Source organism: Armigeres subalbatus, chromosome 1, assembly GCF_024139115.2.
Source record: "Armigeres subalbatus isolate Guangzhou_Male chromosome 1, GZ_Asu_2, whole genome shotgun sequence".
NCBI lineage: Eukaryota > Metazoa > Arthropoda > Insecta > Diptera > Culicidae > Armigeres > Armigeres subalbatus.
This window is the reverse complement of record NC_085139.1, coordinates 207006260-207023346: the sequence shown is the minus strand read 5'-3', so window position 1 is coordinate 207023346 and position 17087 is coordinate 207006260. Positions and strand designations below refer to the sequence as shown.

At 43.3% G+C, this 17087-nt stretch overlaps 1 protein-coding gene across 1 annotated transcript in view; it reads right to left on the bottom strand.

Moving 5' to 3' along the window:
* The window catches only part of LOC134205700 (obg-like ATPase 1), a 138887-nt gene extending 126682 nt beyond the window's left edge, over positions 1–12205 (bottom strand). The window contains exons 1-2 of the mRNA XM_062681229.1: positions 12050–12205; positions 11249–11439 (exon numbers count right to left, since the gene is read on the bottom strand). Of these exons, the coding sequence (XP_062537213.1) occupies positions 11249–11433 (185 nt within the window). The 5' untranslated portion in view covers positions 11434–11439; positions 12050–12205. The remainder of the gene's footprint in view (positions 1–11248; positions 11440–12049) is intronic.
* Between the last annotated feature and the right edge of the window lie 4882 nt (positions 12206–17087).

The window sequence follows — 17087 nt, the reverse complement described above, 5'->3', positions numbered from 1 at the left end:
TTTCGAAAAAAAATTTTTTTTTCGGTTTTGAACTTTTTTTCCAAGGGGGGACCCTTGGGAAAAAACAATGATTTTTCAATAATTCCGAAATGCAATGTCCGATCGAGCCAATTTTCAATAGCAAACAATGGGACCGCATTCCCCGTCGAATGCAACTTGTTGCGAGTAAATCGGATAATGCTAAGTTCCAAAAAGTGTGTCTACAAAATTTGTACACATACACACATACACACACACACACACATACATACATACACACATACAGACATCACCTCAATTCGTCGAGCTGAGTCGATCGGTATATGAAAATCGGCCCTCCGGGCCTCCTATCAAAATTTTGTTTTTGAAGCAATATTATAGCCTTTATGTACACTTAGTGTACGAGAAAGGCAAAAAATATGATATTTCAGGGCTGGTAGCGACTGAAGCCACTCAAAATAGTGACTTTAGTGACCAAAGCTGACGAAAAAAGGGACCAAATAGTGACTTTCAGTTGCAGAAAAAGTGACCAAATAGTGACTTCCAATTTCAGTTGCAAGTTCGATGAGACGAAATCAGGCGATTTTGGGTCGAGGGAGATTTTTTTTCGTAATTTGTGGCGGAAAACATCTTTCACTCACCATTCTTTTCTCTTAGAACGAACTCAGAAGAGCAACGAAAATCGTACTCGCTAACTTTTATCTACTTAGTGACTAAGTAAATTTGTATTGCCCTCTCTTTTACCCCCTTTACCCCACGGAAATTTTACTCAATATCTGTGAAAAGCAGGACAATTCAAAACTATGAGTAGTCTGCAAGCAAATCAAATGTTTATGCCACTGGAAGTGAGTGAAATATGGTTAGGTATCACTCTTAACACCTGTTTTTCTTTTCTAAAAATTATTTCTCGGTGAAAATCTGCATAAATGAGCATTCTCTTCTCGTGAGAATGAGTGAAAGTTTCGATCATTGGATTAGCTGAAGACCTACTTAAGAAAGATGCAGAGAACTCTACGATTTGTCATAAGTGAAACGGATGTTTTTTGAATTTTTAGTGCGACAGGAACAACAGTACGGATCGTTTTAGTAGAAAACGATACAAAAATTATGGAGATTCATGTACAACGAGCCTGGGATTGAACCCTCGACCTCCTGCTTGTAATGAGGACCATGTTATCTGAACTTTTGAATATTTTTACTCCAAAATACGCAGGTTTTCGGAATTGCTGTGCGTATTCATGAATGATTTTTGCTATGGAATTCGACAGCGCATGCAATCTTCAAAATTGAGGAGACTTGATGATCGCCTTTCTATGATATCTATGATACTCAATAAATATGTTTTTAGAGCAAACCCTTCATCACATTTGTCAAATCTACAAAAAAAAATAGCCGCTTGAGAACAAATTAAACTTTCTTAAATTTTTTAGACAAATTTTTATATGGATGCCCAATGAGAGAAGTCTGCTCAAATTGAGGCAACAACTTAAAATCCAAATATCCTGAAATTGTGGTGGAATGATGGCATTTTTATGCTGTGAAAAAATGATAGCATTTGGTCATTATTGGGAGAAGCTGTTCTAATTTTGCGTGGTCACTAAAAACATCTTTAGGAGGAACAAAACACAGTAAATAAGCTTGTCAATTAAAAAAAAACTCGCAACATAACGATCATATGTCTACAGGATCTATTATAAAAATACGCTATAACAATACTACTTTAGTTCTTGGTAAAACAGGGAAGAATCAAGTCTTCCCACCATCCCCTACTGCATTGAGTAAAAAAAAAAACAACACGAAAAACACCTTCAATTAGCTACTGGTGAAATGCCAATAAGAGCAGCGAGTTAAATGGCTGGAAAAGTTACAGAGCGATAATTTTTCCAAGGTCCGTAATTTCATTTCCGCCATGAACAAAGCATCTTCCGATGGAATCTTAGTCAATAGTTTCAAAATAGTTGAAAATAGTGAAATAGTGACGAGAAAAAGTGACTTTAGTGACTTGAGGTCGAAAAAAGAGACTTTTTAGTGACTAGCCCGAAAAAAGTGACCAAGTCACTAAAAAGTGACCCGCTACCAGGCCTGATATTTCCTTATGTGAAAATCACGAGTAGAGTCGAGTAAATCGTGAAAATCTAATATGAAGATTCGTATGGAAAATTCGCATGGACATTTTCGCCTACTATGCAGGACAACGTCTGCCGGGTTGACTAGTTTTCAATAGATTTGATTGGTATATATATTCAATTTTTTTAAAGATTTTTTTCATCTTTTGAGAGATTTTTACTCATGATCACCGGGTATTGAAATTTCCCTGATTATGTCAGAAATTCCCTGATAATTCCAGGTATTTTCCAGGTGGGTAAAAATTCCCTGATAATTCCAGGTTTTCTAGGTTTTTCCATGTAGTAGACACCCTGTTCATGATTTTGCAAAACAAGCATGGCGGATTGCGTTCTGAGGATATTTAGTCCAACTGGTCACATTCCGTAACATCCTTGAATCATGGTTCCCTGGGAGAAGTGGTCACTTTTGATCAATTTTGAAACCTGGTTTACGACCTGAAACGAGATCGTACGCTCAAGAAATTGAGGAAATCGCAGCGGTCATTGAAGACACCGAACAACAGATGAAGGAACTAAAGGGAAACAATAGTGCAGTGCGGGAGTCTTCAATTTACGGAATAAAGCGAGTAGACCGAGCAACTTCAGCCGTTGGGAAATTCGGAGATCGAAAGAGCCAACTGGCCAATGCGTCTGGTCGTCGATACAATCAGCAGTTTTCGACAAGAAACAGCAAGTCTTCATGTCATTTTTCCACTTCATCGGAGTGTCCAAAAGATATTTTAGTCACAAGATAAACATTGTCGCTGTCGTCGCTGCCCGGAACATCTTTTGCTGGCGAGGATAGGGGATCTAAATGTCTATGAAGGAAAAATACATACGATTTGACAGTTAGATACCACACATGTTTCGGACAGCAGAACAAAGGGAACCGAAGCGACCATCTTTATATTATGGTAACTAAAATATCTTTTGAGTGTCCAGCTCGAGGTCGCACCTGTCGTCGGTGTCAACAACTGGGTCATTTCGAGATCGTGTGCAGAAAGCGTAAACTGAACGTAACAAAGCAAGGGGAGCAGAAGAAAGCCTATACAATCGATGATCTACCTAAATGCACTAAGGATCAGAGTGACGAAAGCAATACAACTGACGAAAAAGTGTACTACGCTTTTTATGGAGGGAATAAGAGCAACATTTTGGAATCTACTATCGGAGAAATTGCAGTTACGCAGAATACCCATACCGTTGAAAACAGCAGTAAACCGCAAGCTTGATCAATTATTGATTCGCGATATTATCGAAGTCAAGACTGGGCCTGTCACGTGGGTGTCTCCGCTGGTAGTTGTGGGTAAATCTTCAGGGGAGCTCAGGATTTGTTTGGACTTACGACGAGTTAACCAAGCAGTGATTCGGGAACACTTCCAGAAGCCGGTAGTGTATGAATATCTAGCGCGGTTAGGAAAGGGAAGAATATGGAGTAAATTGAACATACGCGAGGCATTTTATCAGGTCGAATTGAGTATGGAGTCAAAAGATGCCACAACGTTAATCACCAATCAAGGACTGTTTCGGTTCAAGAGGCTCGTAACCGCACCGGAAATATTTCAGCGAATTATGAAGGACAAGCTAACGGGATGCGAAGGAATATATTGGTATCTTCATAATTGAAACAGATTTTACGACCGTGATTGTGGTGAATGATTTGTTTATCGGCTTTATCGGTCATTTCTACTCAAAGTATGAGGGAGTAGATAATCGAAAGATAATTGAAAATCATTAGATTGAAAGCCATTCGCTAGGGCGCGAACAAGTATGAAGCGATAGAGAGATATATTGGTATCTTGATGATATCATCAATGACAAGAAAGTCGACGCCATAAATCTAAAGAAGGTTAAATCAAGGTTAAGTCCTGTACATTTTTTTGAATTGTTAAAAAAAATAAAAGATTGAAATGATTTTTATTGTAGGTTCTAAGAAACAAGTGTTGACTAAAATTTGGATAAATGTGCTTTTGGGGTTTCAAAACTAGATTTTTTGGGACACCGTATCTTTGAATCAGGTATAAATCCGTCTCATGCGAAATTAAACGTAATTTCTTCTTTCTTGGGGCAGCAGGGACTATGTCCAAGGGCTTGACGATCCCTCCCCAGGCCATCTGCGAGTTGTGGCGCCTGCCTAGGATGTGGTGGGGTTTGACAGTGGGCCCTGTTAAACCTCTATAAAAAGCTGCATGTATCCGCAAGTAGGCTCCGCCAAAGCGACCGTGTGCCGCTCAAAGCGCACAAGCCCAAGTCCTGGTGTTAGGTGGGACGCTAAACAGCCCTGACACGACGGCCCTCCGACGAGACAGGAGGTTTGCGCAGGCCCAATAAGCCGCCTTTAAAACAACTATTACGAACGACATAGAAGATAATACGACTCGATACAATCGGCAACGACCTCGGCGACGAATAAAGGATCACGATTGGAAGCTTGGAACATGGAACTGCAAGTCGCTAGGCTTCGCAGGTTGCGATAGGATAATCTACGATGAATTACATCCCCGCAACTTCGATGTCGTAGCGCTGCAGGAAATCTGCTGGACAGGACAGAAAGTGTGGAAAAGCGGGCATCGAGCGGCTACCTTCTACCAAAGCTGTGGCACCACCAACGAGCTGGGAACCGGCTTCATAGTGCTGGGAAAGATGCGCCAACGCGTGATTGGGTGGCAGCCAATCAACGCAAGGATGTGCAAGCTGAGGATAAAAGGCCGTTTCTTCAACTATAGCATCATCAACGTGCACTGCCCACACGAAGGGAGATCCGACGACGAGAAAGAAGCGTTCTATGCGCAGCTGGAGCAGACATACGATGGATGCCCACTGCGGGACGTCAAAATCGTCATCGGTGACATGAACGCTCAGGTAGGAAGGGAGGAAATGTATAGACCGGTCATCGGACCGGATAGTCTGCATACCGTATCGAACGACAACGGCCAACGATGCATAAACTTTGCAGCCTCCCGCGGAATGGTAGTCCGAAGCACTTTCTTCCCACGTAAGAATATCCACAAGGCCACATGGAAATCACCTAATCAAGTAACGGAAAACCAAATCGACCACGTTCTAATCGACGGTAAATTCTTCTCCGACATCACGAACGTACGCACTTACCGCAGTGCGAATATTGAATCCGACCACTATCTCGTCGCAGTATGTCTGCGCTCAAAACTCTCGACGGTGTACAACACGCGTCGGAGTCGTCCGCCGCGGCTTAACATTGGGCGGCTACAAGACGGCAGACTAGCCCAAGACTACGCGCAGCAGCTGGAAGTGGCACTCCCAACGGAAGAGCAGCTAGGCGCAGCATCTCTTGAAGATGGCTGGAGAGATATTCGATCCGCCATTGGAAGCACCGCAAACGCTGCACTAGGCACGGTGGCTCCGGATCCGAGAAACGACTGGTATGACGGCGAATGTGAGCAGTTAGTTGAGGAGAAGAATGCAGCATGGGCGAGATTGCTGCAACACCGCACGAGGGCGAACGAGGCACGATACAAACGGGCGCGGAACAGACAAAACTCGATTTTCCGGAGGAAAAAGCGCCAGCAGGAAGATCGAGACCGTGAAGAGACGGAGGAACTGTACCGCGCTAATAACGCACGAAAGTTCTATGAGAAGTTGAACCGTTCACGTAAGGCCACGTGCCACAGCCCGATATGTGTAAGGACATAAACGGGAACCTTCTTACGAACGAGCGTGAGGTGATCCAAAGGTGGCGGCAGCACTACGAAGAGCACCTGAATGGCGATATGGCAGACAACGGTGGCGGTATGGTAATGAACCTAGGAACACGCGCGCAGGACATGCGACTTCCGGCTCCGAATCTCCAGGAAATCCAGGAGGAGATCGGCCGGCTGAAAAACAACAAAGCCCCTGGAGTTGACCAACTACCAGGAGAGCTGTTTAAACACGGTGGTGAAGCACTGGCTAGAGCGCTGCACTGGTTTGGGAGGATGAGGTTCTGCCGCAGGAGTGGATGGAAGGTGTCGTGTGTCCCATCTACAAAAAGGGCGATAAGCTGGATTGTAGCAACTACCGCGCAATCACATTGCTGAACGCCGCCTACAAGGTACTCTCTCAAATTTTATGCCGTCGACTAACACCAATTGCAAGAGAGTTCGTGGGGCAGTACCAGGCGGGATTTATGGGTGAACGCTCTACCACAGACCAGGTGTTCGCCATACGTCAGGTATTGCAGAAATGCCGCGAATACAACGTGCCCACACATCATCTATTTATCGACTTCAAAGCCGCATATGATACAATCGATCGGGACCAGCTATGGCAGCTAATGCACGAAAACGGATTTCCGGATAAACTGATACGGTTGATCAAGGCGACGATGGATCGGGTGATGTGCGTAGTTCGAGTTTCAGGGGCATTCTCGAGTCCCTTCGAAACCCGTAGAGGGTTACGGCAAGGTGACGGTCTTTCGTGTCTGCTATTCAACATCGCTTTGGAGGGAGTAATACGAAGGGCAGGGATTGACACGAGTGGTACGATTTTCACGAAGTCCGTCCAGTTATTTGGTTTCGCCGACGACATTGATATCATGGCACGTAACTTTGAGAGGATGGAGGAAGCCTACATCAGACTGAAAAGCGAAGCTAAACGGATTGGACTAGTCATCAACACGTCGAAGACGAAGTACATGATAGGAAGAGGCTCAAGAGAGGTCAATGTGAGCCACCCACCACGAGTTTGTATCGGTGGTGACGAAATCGAGGTGGTTGAAGAATTCGTGTACTTGGGCTCACTGGTGACCGCCGATAACGATACCAGCAGAGAAATTCGGAGACGCATAGTGGCAGGAAATCGTACGTACTTTGGACTCCGCAAGACGCTTTGATCGAATAGAGTTCGCCGCCGTACCAAACTGACTATCTACAAAACGCTTATAAGACCGGTAGTTCTCTACGGACATGAGACCTGGACGATGCTCGTGGAGGACCAACGCGCACTGGGAGTTTTCGAAAGGAAAGTGTTGCGTACCATCTATGGTGGGTTGCAGATGGCGGACGGTACGTGGAGGAGGCGAATGAACCACGAGATGCATCAGCTGTTGGGAGAACCATCCATCGTTCACACCGCGAAAATCGAAAGACTGCGGAGGGCCGAGCACGTAGCCAGAATGTCGGATAGTAATCCGGTGAAAATGGTTCTTGACAACGATCCGACGGGAACAGAAAGGCGAGGTGCACAGCGGGTTCCTCTCCTCCCACACCTTCCCCCTTATTACAATGACCCTCCCTCTACTTTGGTCTACTTAACCTGGGAATAGAGAATGTGTGTTTTTTAAATTTAGTTAAAATCGGACCTGAGGGTTAAAAGTTGCACTAATTTTGTTTTCTAAAGAGTTCCGCTCCCACTTACATAATATTACAAGCACTTGGTATCAAATGCCGGGTTCGAGTCAAACTACATCTTTCATTCCAAAGCTATTTGAAATAGTTTATCCTTAAGATTTTTCTTACTGGAAACCATGGAAAGTATCAGAGTTAGAGCACTTGAACGTCACTTATTGCGGCTCATATATTTGGGCAATTTTATTGACATTTTTAGCATATGTTTTATCATCTTTCATAAACATGTAGGCAAGCTTTGCAAAATGTTAAGGGAATGTTTTTATTACACAAAAACATTGAAAAGCTAGGTTGCGATTGATCGTAGTAAACTATGTCCAAATATGGCGCATAAGTGTTTTCCTCCCGTCAAAAAATGTGAAAAAGTGAAAACTGAAAAACGAAAGCTATGAGCTGGATCGGACTACAGTTTCTGGCCAGCGCTAGAGAAGTTTTACCAAGTCAGTAAGTGTGAATATCATTCAATAGAATGCAGTAAACGGGAGACACCAACTTCAGTTTTGGGAAATGCACAAGTTTGGACAGGAGTTCATTGGTGTTCAAATTGCAATGCTGACACATTTTTGGATTCGCCCGCAAATCGTATGGGTATTGAGTTTTGTGGACCTAATACTAGGTACTTTTCACTCAAATCGGAAGTTTAGTATGGGAGCCTAAAATTAAATAAATGTTCCTTGAATATAAGTAAAATTTACCTAATATTAGATAGATGATACTTAATTTTATATAGAAACTAACCAAAAGTTAGGTAACTTTTGTAAACATGAGATTACTTAACGTTGGGTTCGTTGGGTTTCTTTACTGCCCTTGTTGAGTGGGTTTGCTCTACATTTTATGACTACAAAGGGAAGAGGGAGAATCGCTAAAATATTTTGAGCCCGAGTTGTGCTCGCCAAGAAATAAACGTGAGGTATTTGATACATGAGTTGTTCAAAATTACAAAAAGATTACACATTACCAGGGCTGGTAGCGAGCGATGCCGCTCAAAATAGTGACTTTAGTGACTAAAGCTGATGAAAAAAGGGACCAAAAAGTGACTTTCATTTGCAGAAAAAGTGACCAAATAGTGACTTTCAGTTTCAGTTGCAAGTTGATAAGACGAAATCAAGCGTTTTTGGGTCGAAGGAGAATCTTTTTTTAGTAATTTGTGGTGGAAGACATCTTTCACTCACCACTATTTTCTCTTAGAACGAACTCAAAAGAGAAACGACTAAGTAAAATTGTATTGACCTCTCTTTTAATTTCACGGAAATTCTACTCAATATCAGTCAAAAGCAGGAGTACTCAAAACTATGAGTAGTCTTGGGAGCAAATCAAATTTTTACGCCACTGGAAGTGCTGACCCTACATTGACTTGCGTTCTGACGTGGCAGGCGCCAGCGTGACCTTAACAAATGAGTATATGTGCAAGAACAGCTGATCTGGTCATAATAGAGTAGCAACTACGGGCAATGAATCAAGCTCAAGCACTGGAAGTGAGTGAATAATATAGACCTGTTTTTCTTTCCCGAAAAATGATTTTTCGGCAAAAATCTGCGTGATTTGTCGTAGCTGCCACGGAAGTTTTTGGAATTTTTTAGTGCAAAAGAAACAACAGTACGGATCGTTTTGGTAGAAAACGAAACAAGCATTATGAAGATTCAGGTACAACGAGCCTGTGAATGAACGCTCGACCTCCTGCTTATAATGCAGGATTTTTCTTCTAAAATACGCATATTTTCCGATTTGTTTCGTGAACGATTTTTGCTATGGAACTCGATAGCGCATGCAATCTTCAAAATTGTGGTGATTTGATCTCCTTTCTATGATATCTACTCAATAAATATTTTTTTTAGAGCCGACCCTCCATTACATTTGCAAATCTACAAAAAATAGCCGTTTGAGAACAATTTTATTTTCTTGATTTTTTTCGCCAAATTTTTATATGAATGACTAATGAGGGATCAAGTCTCCTTATATTGAGGCAACAAATCAAAATCCAAATATCCTGAAATTGTGGTGGAATGTTGGCATTTTTATCAGTGAAGATCATTTAGCATATTTATGGCTTTGGGCTGTGAAAAAATGATAGCATTTGGTCATTATTGGGAGAAGTTGTTCAAATTTTGCGTGGTTACTAAGTACATTTTAAGGAGGAACAAAAGACAGTAAATAATGGAGTAAATAAGGTTGTCAATAAAACATCATTTGTCTAGAGGATCTATTATAAAAATGCGCTATAATAATAAGGACCGTTCAGTTTATTGAGAAGACACTTTTACATAGCCAATTTTGATGAAGTTTGCTTTATCGTATATTATAATACACTGTCAATCAACTGTAATTTTTGAAAAGAGATAAATGCTTCACGAATTTCGCGTAAACATAAGCTTCCCAACAGAATTTTTCATAAGCAAAATTGACAGTTTGTAAGAAAATTGTAAATTGCCATGTCAACAAAATCATCAAGAAGATTGGAAAGAAACACACTGTCAATGATTTGTCAATATCTAAAAACAGTAGAGCCTGTGGCAGCCCGAAAACGGAATATGAACGGTTGGAGCTGTTGAAAATCCAACAAATTGAGATTGTTATGAATATCCCAAATATTTGAGTTAAAATTATCCCGTTGATAAATGGATTTCATTTCTAGAAGGTCAGATAATATATTCAACGAAAAGAAAGCAGATTTCTAAAAAGATTGATCGTTTAAAAACATCGACAATACAAAGTGTCCTCTTTGTAAACAGAAGTCCTTACTACTTTAGTTCTCGGTAAAACAGGGGAGAATTAAGTCTCCCCAGGAATCAAGCAGCGAGTTGAATGGCTGGCGAATTTTCAGAGCGATCACTTTTCCAAGATCCGTAATTTCATTTCCGCCATGAGCAAAGCATCTTCCGACGCATTGATAAAGTTTTATTAAAAAAATATTAGTTAGTAGTTTCCAAATAGTTGAAATTAGTGACTTTTTGTGAGAAAAAGTGACTTTAGTGACTTTAGGTCGAAAAAAGAGACTTTTTAGTGACTTGCCCGAATAAAGTGACCCGCTACCAGGCCTGCATTACACACGTTGTTACGGGAAATTATGTTCATTAGTACCAAATGTTTCCATATGAATTCTATCAGACAAAAAACGCCTCCGATAAATCCGGCTGGAATTATTATCGGATTTTACTTGTCAGTTGGGAATAGGGACCAGGGGACCCGTAGTACTTCGACGGATCGAGATTATTCAAAGGGTGACATGACGTTTAACATTTCGTTACGTTTCAATTGTTTTGAAAGCAACGATGCGCCTCTCGCGTTGATAGTGAAGCGGTGAAGCAATGATGCGCCTCCGTTGCTGTAATTTAAAAGTTCCTAAAAGTTTGATCACCATCTAATGGAGCGCTTTAGTCGCGTTCGTTTGTTTTTAGCAAGATGACATTCTTCCTAGATAGAGCATTAAGAAACCGTTTAGACAGCATTATATAGCTGAGTATCAAGGGAAATTTGCAATTGCAATATTTATGCAACAATTCGTTTGCTAAGAACAGGACCACGCTAATTACTACCCGTTCCGTTTCAAACTGTAACAATTACAATCGAAGCTTAGGCTCAATCAACCTGCAGCAGCCTTTAATTAACATCTAGAAGGAAGGGGAACTGAAAAAATACATTCCAATTTTCTCCTTTGATATGCAAATGGGCGCCAACATTGAAATTTTCCCCGGGTAACCGAATCGGAACGGCGTTGGTCGCTAATTGGTGCCTAACTACTGAACTGGAACCACCGAAAAGACTAATTGCAAACGCTTGGTTCCGCAGAGCGGGGGTACATACCTGTTCTCGTTGGGATCGATCGTGCAGAAGGGGAAGTTTTCCGCCGGAGCCGCACTCTTGGTCAACACGTTAAAGAATGTCGACTTGCCCACATTCGGCACACCCACAATACCGATACGCAGATTGGTCCCGATGCGGCCAATCAGGGGCTTCACTTCCGGTTCAAGGATCTTCTTGGGAGGCATGATTGGCTGCGAATGTGATTAGATGAAATGGAATAAGGAAACTTGTCTACATATACTAATTGAAAGGACTTATTCAAAGGATTATTCATAAATTATATTGACTAAAGATTTATAACTGTGATTTAAGACGAATTAAGTACTGTCCATTTAATTCCACCAGTTAATTTTCGTTATCTTTGCAGATACGTATTTCGACCACAACTGTGTGGTCGTCTTCAGTGTCTTGTACTTGACTCGACTTGAAGAAAACAATCGCAACTTACACGCACATATACTACATATTAAATTTTGTTTTTACAAATAAATAAATAACTCGATACCAACCCTGTATGCGATTAATGGAATTAATGTTTTTATTCATTTTATTTCAAATACCTAATCCTGGGTCAACAACTAAACCACATTGTGACTTGTACATCTATCGTATCTATTGATACCATAAATGGAATACCTATCCACCGGTACCGGAACCATCCCGATGCCACAAGATAGTCATCTAACCTTATAATGCACGCAACAAAACACCGCAAATAAACGTAAATCACAGCGGTTTTGAATCACATTTTTGGTAGTTCTATGGCACTTATTATTCACCTTTAAATAGATCCCAAATTACCTGATAGAAATGCTTGATTTGGCCAAGAAATCACTCGAAAAAAACGAAACCTTTACGCGTTCGATATAAATCGCGAAACTTGCGTAGCCGCAAAAGAAGGAAACAAACGTGGATCGGTCTGTTTTGAGGATTTTGACGTTTCTCGTCTGCTTCGTTCTTTCTGTTCGCCGCCGTGAAGTGTTCATTCGTCATCTGTTTGGGCACTCACCAGCAAGCTCACCATCAGAGCCGCGCCTCAGCAATGAGCGTAATATGGGGGGCGCGCGGATGGAGTTAGAACAAGTTCAACTAAAATCTCAGAAGTATACTAATGAAAATGCAATTTTTTTTAGAACCAAAGTGTTTTGTAAGGTATTCAGCTTCCCACACTATTGTCTATCCGGAACAAATTTAGTACGCTTTTTTATACCGAAGTTTACCGAAGATTTTTGTTTTATATTTTAAAAATACCTAGAGGCGTAAAAAATATGGGTTCTTTGGGAAAGTTGACCTTAAATAAGCCAAAAAATCGATTGAGCGAATAAAAAACTACAGTGATCGTTCGCTAATTGGGGCATGACCTCACCCCAACTAGCGAATGCCGTTCGCTAATTGGGGCGTTTTGACAAGCGTCAATGTTGTTTACTTTTTGCGTTGAACAAAGGAAAATTTTACGCGCCAGAAAATATCGATCCCGCCAAACACGGAAACAAAACGTCAACGCGTTTTTGACATCACATTCTGACGTTTGACTGCTTTTTAATTGGGTTTCGCCCCAATTAGCGAACCCCCAACTAAAAAGCGCCCCAACTAGAAAAACCCCAATTAGCGAACGTTCACTGTACTCCGTGCTTTTTATTATGCTTTGCATAGGTCTTTCATAAACCTACATGACAAATTCTTTTCACGGAAAACACATATGCACTATGATATTATTCTACTTGATATGTTTGAAGCTAATGATATTGTTGTGGCCAGTTCTTGACACGGATGCTCTATCTAGCAACTCATTTTTTGTGCTGGAGTATGCTTTAAACTGTAATTTAAGGCTGCCTTACACCTCGGGAAAATTTTCCGCCGGATTTTGATCCTCGTGCATTTTAAATGGGGCCGGGATTTTGATTTTCCGTGCCCAAATCCCGAAAACATCGCGTATGTAAAAACACATGGGGAAAAAATCGGCGAACCAAATTCCCGAGGTGTGAGGTTAAGGCTGCCTTAAGGCTACCTTACACCTCGGGAATTTGGTCCGCGGATTTTTTCCCAAGCATTTTTGCATATGCGATGTTTTCGGGATTTGGTCACGGAAAATCAAAATCCCGGCCCCATTTAAAATACACGGGGACCATAATCCGGCGGAAAATTTTCCCGGAAAGCCTTTAAGGCTGCCTTACACCTCGGGAAAATTTTCCGCCGGAATTTGGTCCCCGTGTATTTTATAGGGGGCCGGGATTTTGATTTTCCGTGTCCAAATCCCGAAAACATCGCATATGCAAAAATGCATGGGGAAAAAATCCGCGGATCAAATTCCCGAGGTGTGAGGGTCAGGCTACTGTCATGCCATTGTTTAGCCCATCGCCAAATCGTAGCCAGGATGTACCGGGCACAAATTTTTTTTCATACTACTTTTTAATGATGACAGCGGTCTATGTCTATTGATGATGATGACACCGCGCTTGTCACAGGGTCGGTGAGGCTACCTTTACACCTCAGGAAATTTTTCCGCCGGATTTTTACGTGTATTTTAAATGGGCCGGGATTTTGATTTTCCGTGCCTAAATCCCGAAAACATCGCATATGTAAAAATGCATGGGGAAAAATTCCGCGAACCAAATTCTCGAGGTGTGAGGCTACCTTTACCTTTAGCCTGATTGAGTGTTTCTGATGTAGTCATAATACGTAATCTTTTTTATTTTATTACCAGACTAAAGGTAGCCTCACACCTCGGGAATTTGGTCCGCGGATTTTTTCCCCATGTATTTTTGCATATGCGATGTTTTCGGGATTTGGGCACGGAAAATAAAAATCCCGGCCCCATTTAAAATGCACGGGGACCAAAATCCGGCGGAAAATTTTCCCGAGGTGTAAGGCAGCCTTAAGGCCGGAGTGGCCTGTGCTGCACATAAAAGTCTTCTCCATTCAGCTCGGTCCATGGCTGCACCTTGCCCGCTGTGCACCTCGCCTTCTTGTTCCCGTCGGATCGTTGTCGAGAACCATTTTCACCGGATTACTGTATGACATTCTGGCTACGTGCCCGGCCCACCACAGTCTTCCCACTTTCGCGGTGTGAACGATGGATGGTTCTCCCAACAGCTGATGCAACTCGTGGTTCATTCGTCTCCTCCACGTACCGTCCACCATCTGCACCCCAACATAGATGGTACGCAACACTTTCCTTTCGAAAACTCCCAATGCACGTTGGTCCTCCACGAGCATCGTTTAGGTCTCGTGCCCGTAGAGAACTACCGATCTAATAAGCGTTGTGTAGATAGTCAGTTTGGTACGGCGGCGAACTCTATTGGATCGGAGAACCTTGTGGAGTCCAAAGTACGTACGATTTCCAGCCACTATGCGTCTCCGAATTTCTCTGCTGGTATCGTTATCGACGGTCACCAGTGAGCCCAAGTACACGAATTCTTCAACCACCTCGATTTCGCCACCACCGATAGAAACTCGTGGTGGGTGGGTTACATTGACCTCTCTTGAGCCTCTTCCTATCATGTACTTCGTCTTCGACGTGTTGATGACTAGTCCAATCCGTTTAGCTTCGCTTTTCAGTCTGATGTAGGCTTCCTCCATCCTCTCAAAGTTACGTGCCATGATATCAATGTCGTCGGCGAAACCAAATAACTGGACGGACTTCGTGAAAATCGTACCACTCGTGTCAATCTCTGCCCTTCGTATTACTCCCTCCAAAGCGATGTTGAATAGCTGACACGAAAGACCATCACCTTGCCGTAACCCTCTAAGCGTTTCGAAGGGACTCGAGAATGCCCCTGAAACTCGAACTACGCACATCACCCGATCCATCGTCGCCTTGATCAACCGTATCAGTTTATTCGGAAATCCGTTTTCGTGCATTAGCTGCCATAGCTGGTCTCGATCGATTGTATCATATGCGGCTTTGAAGTCGATAAATAGATGATGATGTGTACGTTGTCATTCATTTATTTCATTTATTTAGTTAACATCTAAACAGATAACACTGAATCAACAATTTGACGCCACAATGCACGGTTCGAGGCCGCATCTCTCCATCCTCGGATACGCCTCACGCTCGCCAAGTCGTTTTGCACCTGGTCTGCCCATCTCGCTCGCTGCGCTCCACGCCGTCTCGTACCTGCCGGATCGGAAGCGAAAACCATCTTTTCAGAGTTGCTGTCCGGCATTCTTGCAACATGTCCTGCCCATCGTACCCTTCCGGCTTTAGCTACCTTCTGGATACTGGGTTCACCGTAGAGTTGGGCGAGCTCATGGTTCATTCTTCGCCGCCACACACCGTCTTCTTGCACACCGCCAAAGATGGTCCTAAGCACCCGTCTCTCGAATACTCCGAGTGCTTGCAAGTCCTCCTCGAGCATTGTCCATGTTTCATGTCCGTAGAGGACAACCGGTCTTATAAGCGTCTTGTACATGACACATTTGGTGCGGTGGCGAATATTTTTCGACCGCAGTTTCTTCTGGAGCCCGTAGTAGGCCCGACTTCCACAGATGATGCGCCTTCGTATTTCACGACTAACGTTGTTGTCAGCCGTTAGCAAGGATCCGAGGTAGACAAATTCCTCGACCACCTCGAAGGTATCCCCGTCTATCGTAACACTGCTTCCCAGGCTGGCCCTGTCGCGCTCGGTTCCGCCCACAAGCATGTTCTTTGTCTTTGACGCATTCACCACCAGTCCAACTTTTGTTGCTTCACGTTTCAGGCGGGTGTACAGTTCTGCCACCTTTGCAAATGTTCGGCCGACAATGTCCATGTCATCCGCGAAGCAAATAAATTGACTAGATCTATTGAAAATCGTACCCCGGCTGTTACACCCAGCTCTCCGCATGACACCTTCTAGCGCAATGTTGAACAACAGGCACGAAAGTCCATCACCTTGTCTTAGTCCCCGGCGCGATTCGAACGAACTGGAGTGTTCGCCCGAAATCTTCACACAGTTTTGCACACCATCCACCGTTGCTTTGATCAGTCTGGTAAGCTTCCCAGGGAAGCTGTTCTCGTCCATAATTTTCCATAGCTCTACGCGGTCTATACTGTCGTACGCCGCCTTGAAATCAACGAACAGATGGTGCGTTGGGACCTGGTATTCACGGCATTTTTTAAGGATTTGCCGTACAGTAAAGATCTGGTCCGTTGTCGAGCGGCCGTCAACGAAGCCGGCTTGATAACTTCCCACGAACTCGTTCACTAATGGTGACATGGTGACAGACGACGGAAGATGATCTGGGATATCACTTTGTAGGCGGCATTAATGATGGTGATCGCTCGAAAGTTCTCACACTCCAGTTTGTCGCCTTTCTTGTAGATGGGGCATATAACCCCTTCCTTCCACTCCTCCGGTAGCTGTTCGGTTTCCCAGATTCTGACTATCAGTTTGTGCAGGCAAGTGGCTAGCTTTTCCGGGCCCATCTTGATGAGCTCAGCTCCGATACCATCCTTACCAGCTGCTTTATTGGTCTTTAGCTGTTGAATGGCATCCTTAACTTCCCTCAAGGTGGGGGCTTGACGTTGTCATCTCCTCCGCTGCCTTGACTTTCACTGCCTGTACTCTCAGCGCCATTCAGATATTCCTCGTAGTGCTGCTTCCACCTTTCGATCACCACACGTTCGTCCGTCAAGATGCTCCCATCCTTATCCCGGCATATTTCGGCTCGCGGCACGAAGCCTTTGCGGGATGCGTTGAGCTTCTGATAGAACTTGCGTGTATCTTGAGAACGGCACAGCTGTTCCATCTCCTCGCACTCCACTTCTTCCAGGTGGCGTTTCTTCTCCTGAAAAAGGCGGGTCTGCTGTCTCCGCTTTCGTCTATAACGTTCCACGTTCTGCCGGATACCTTGC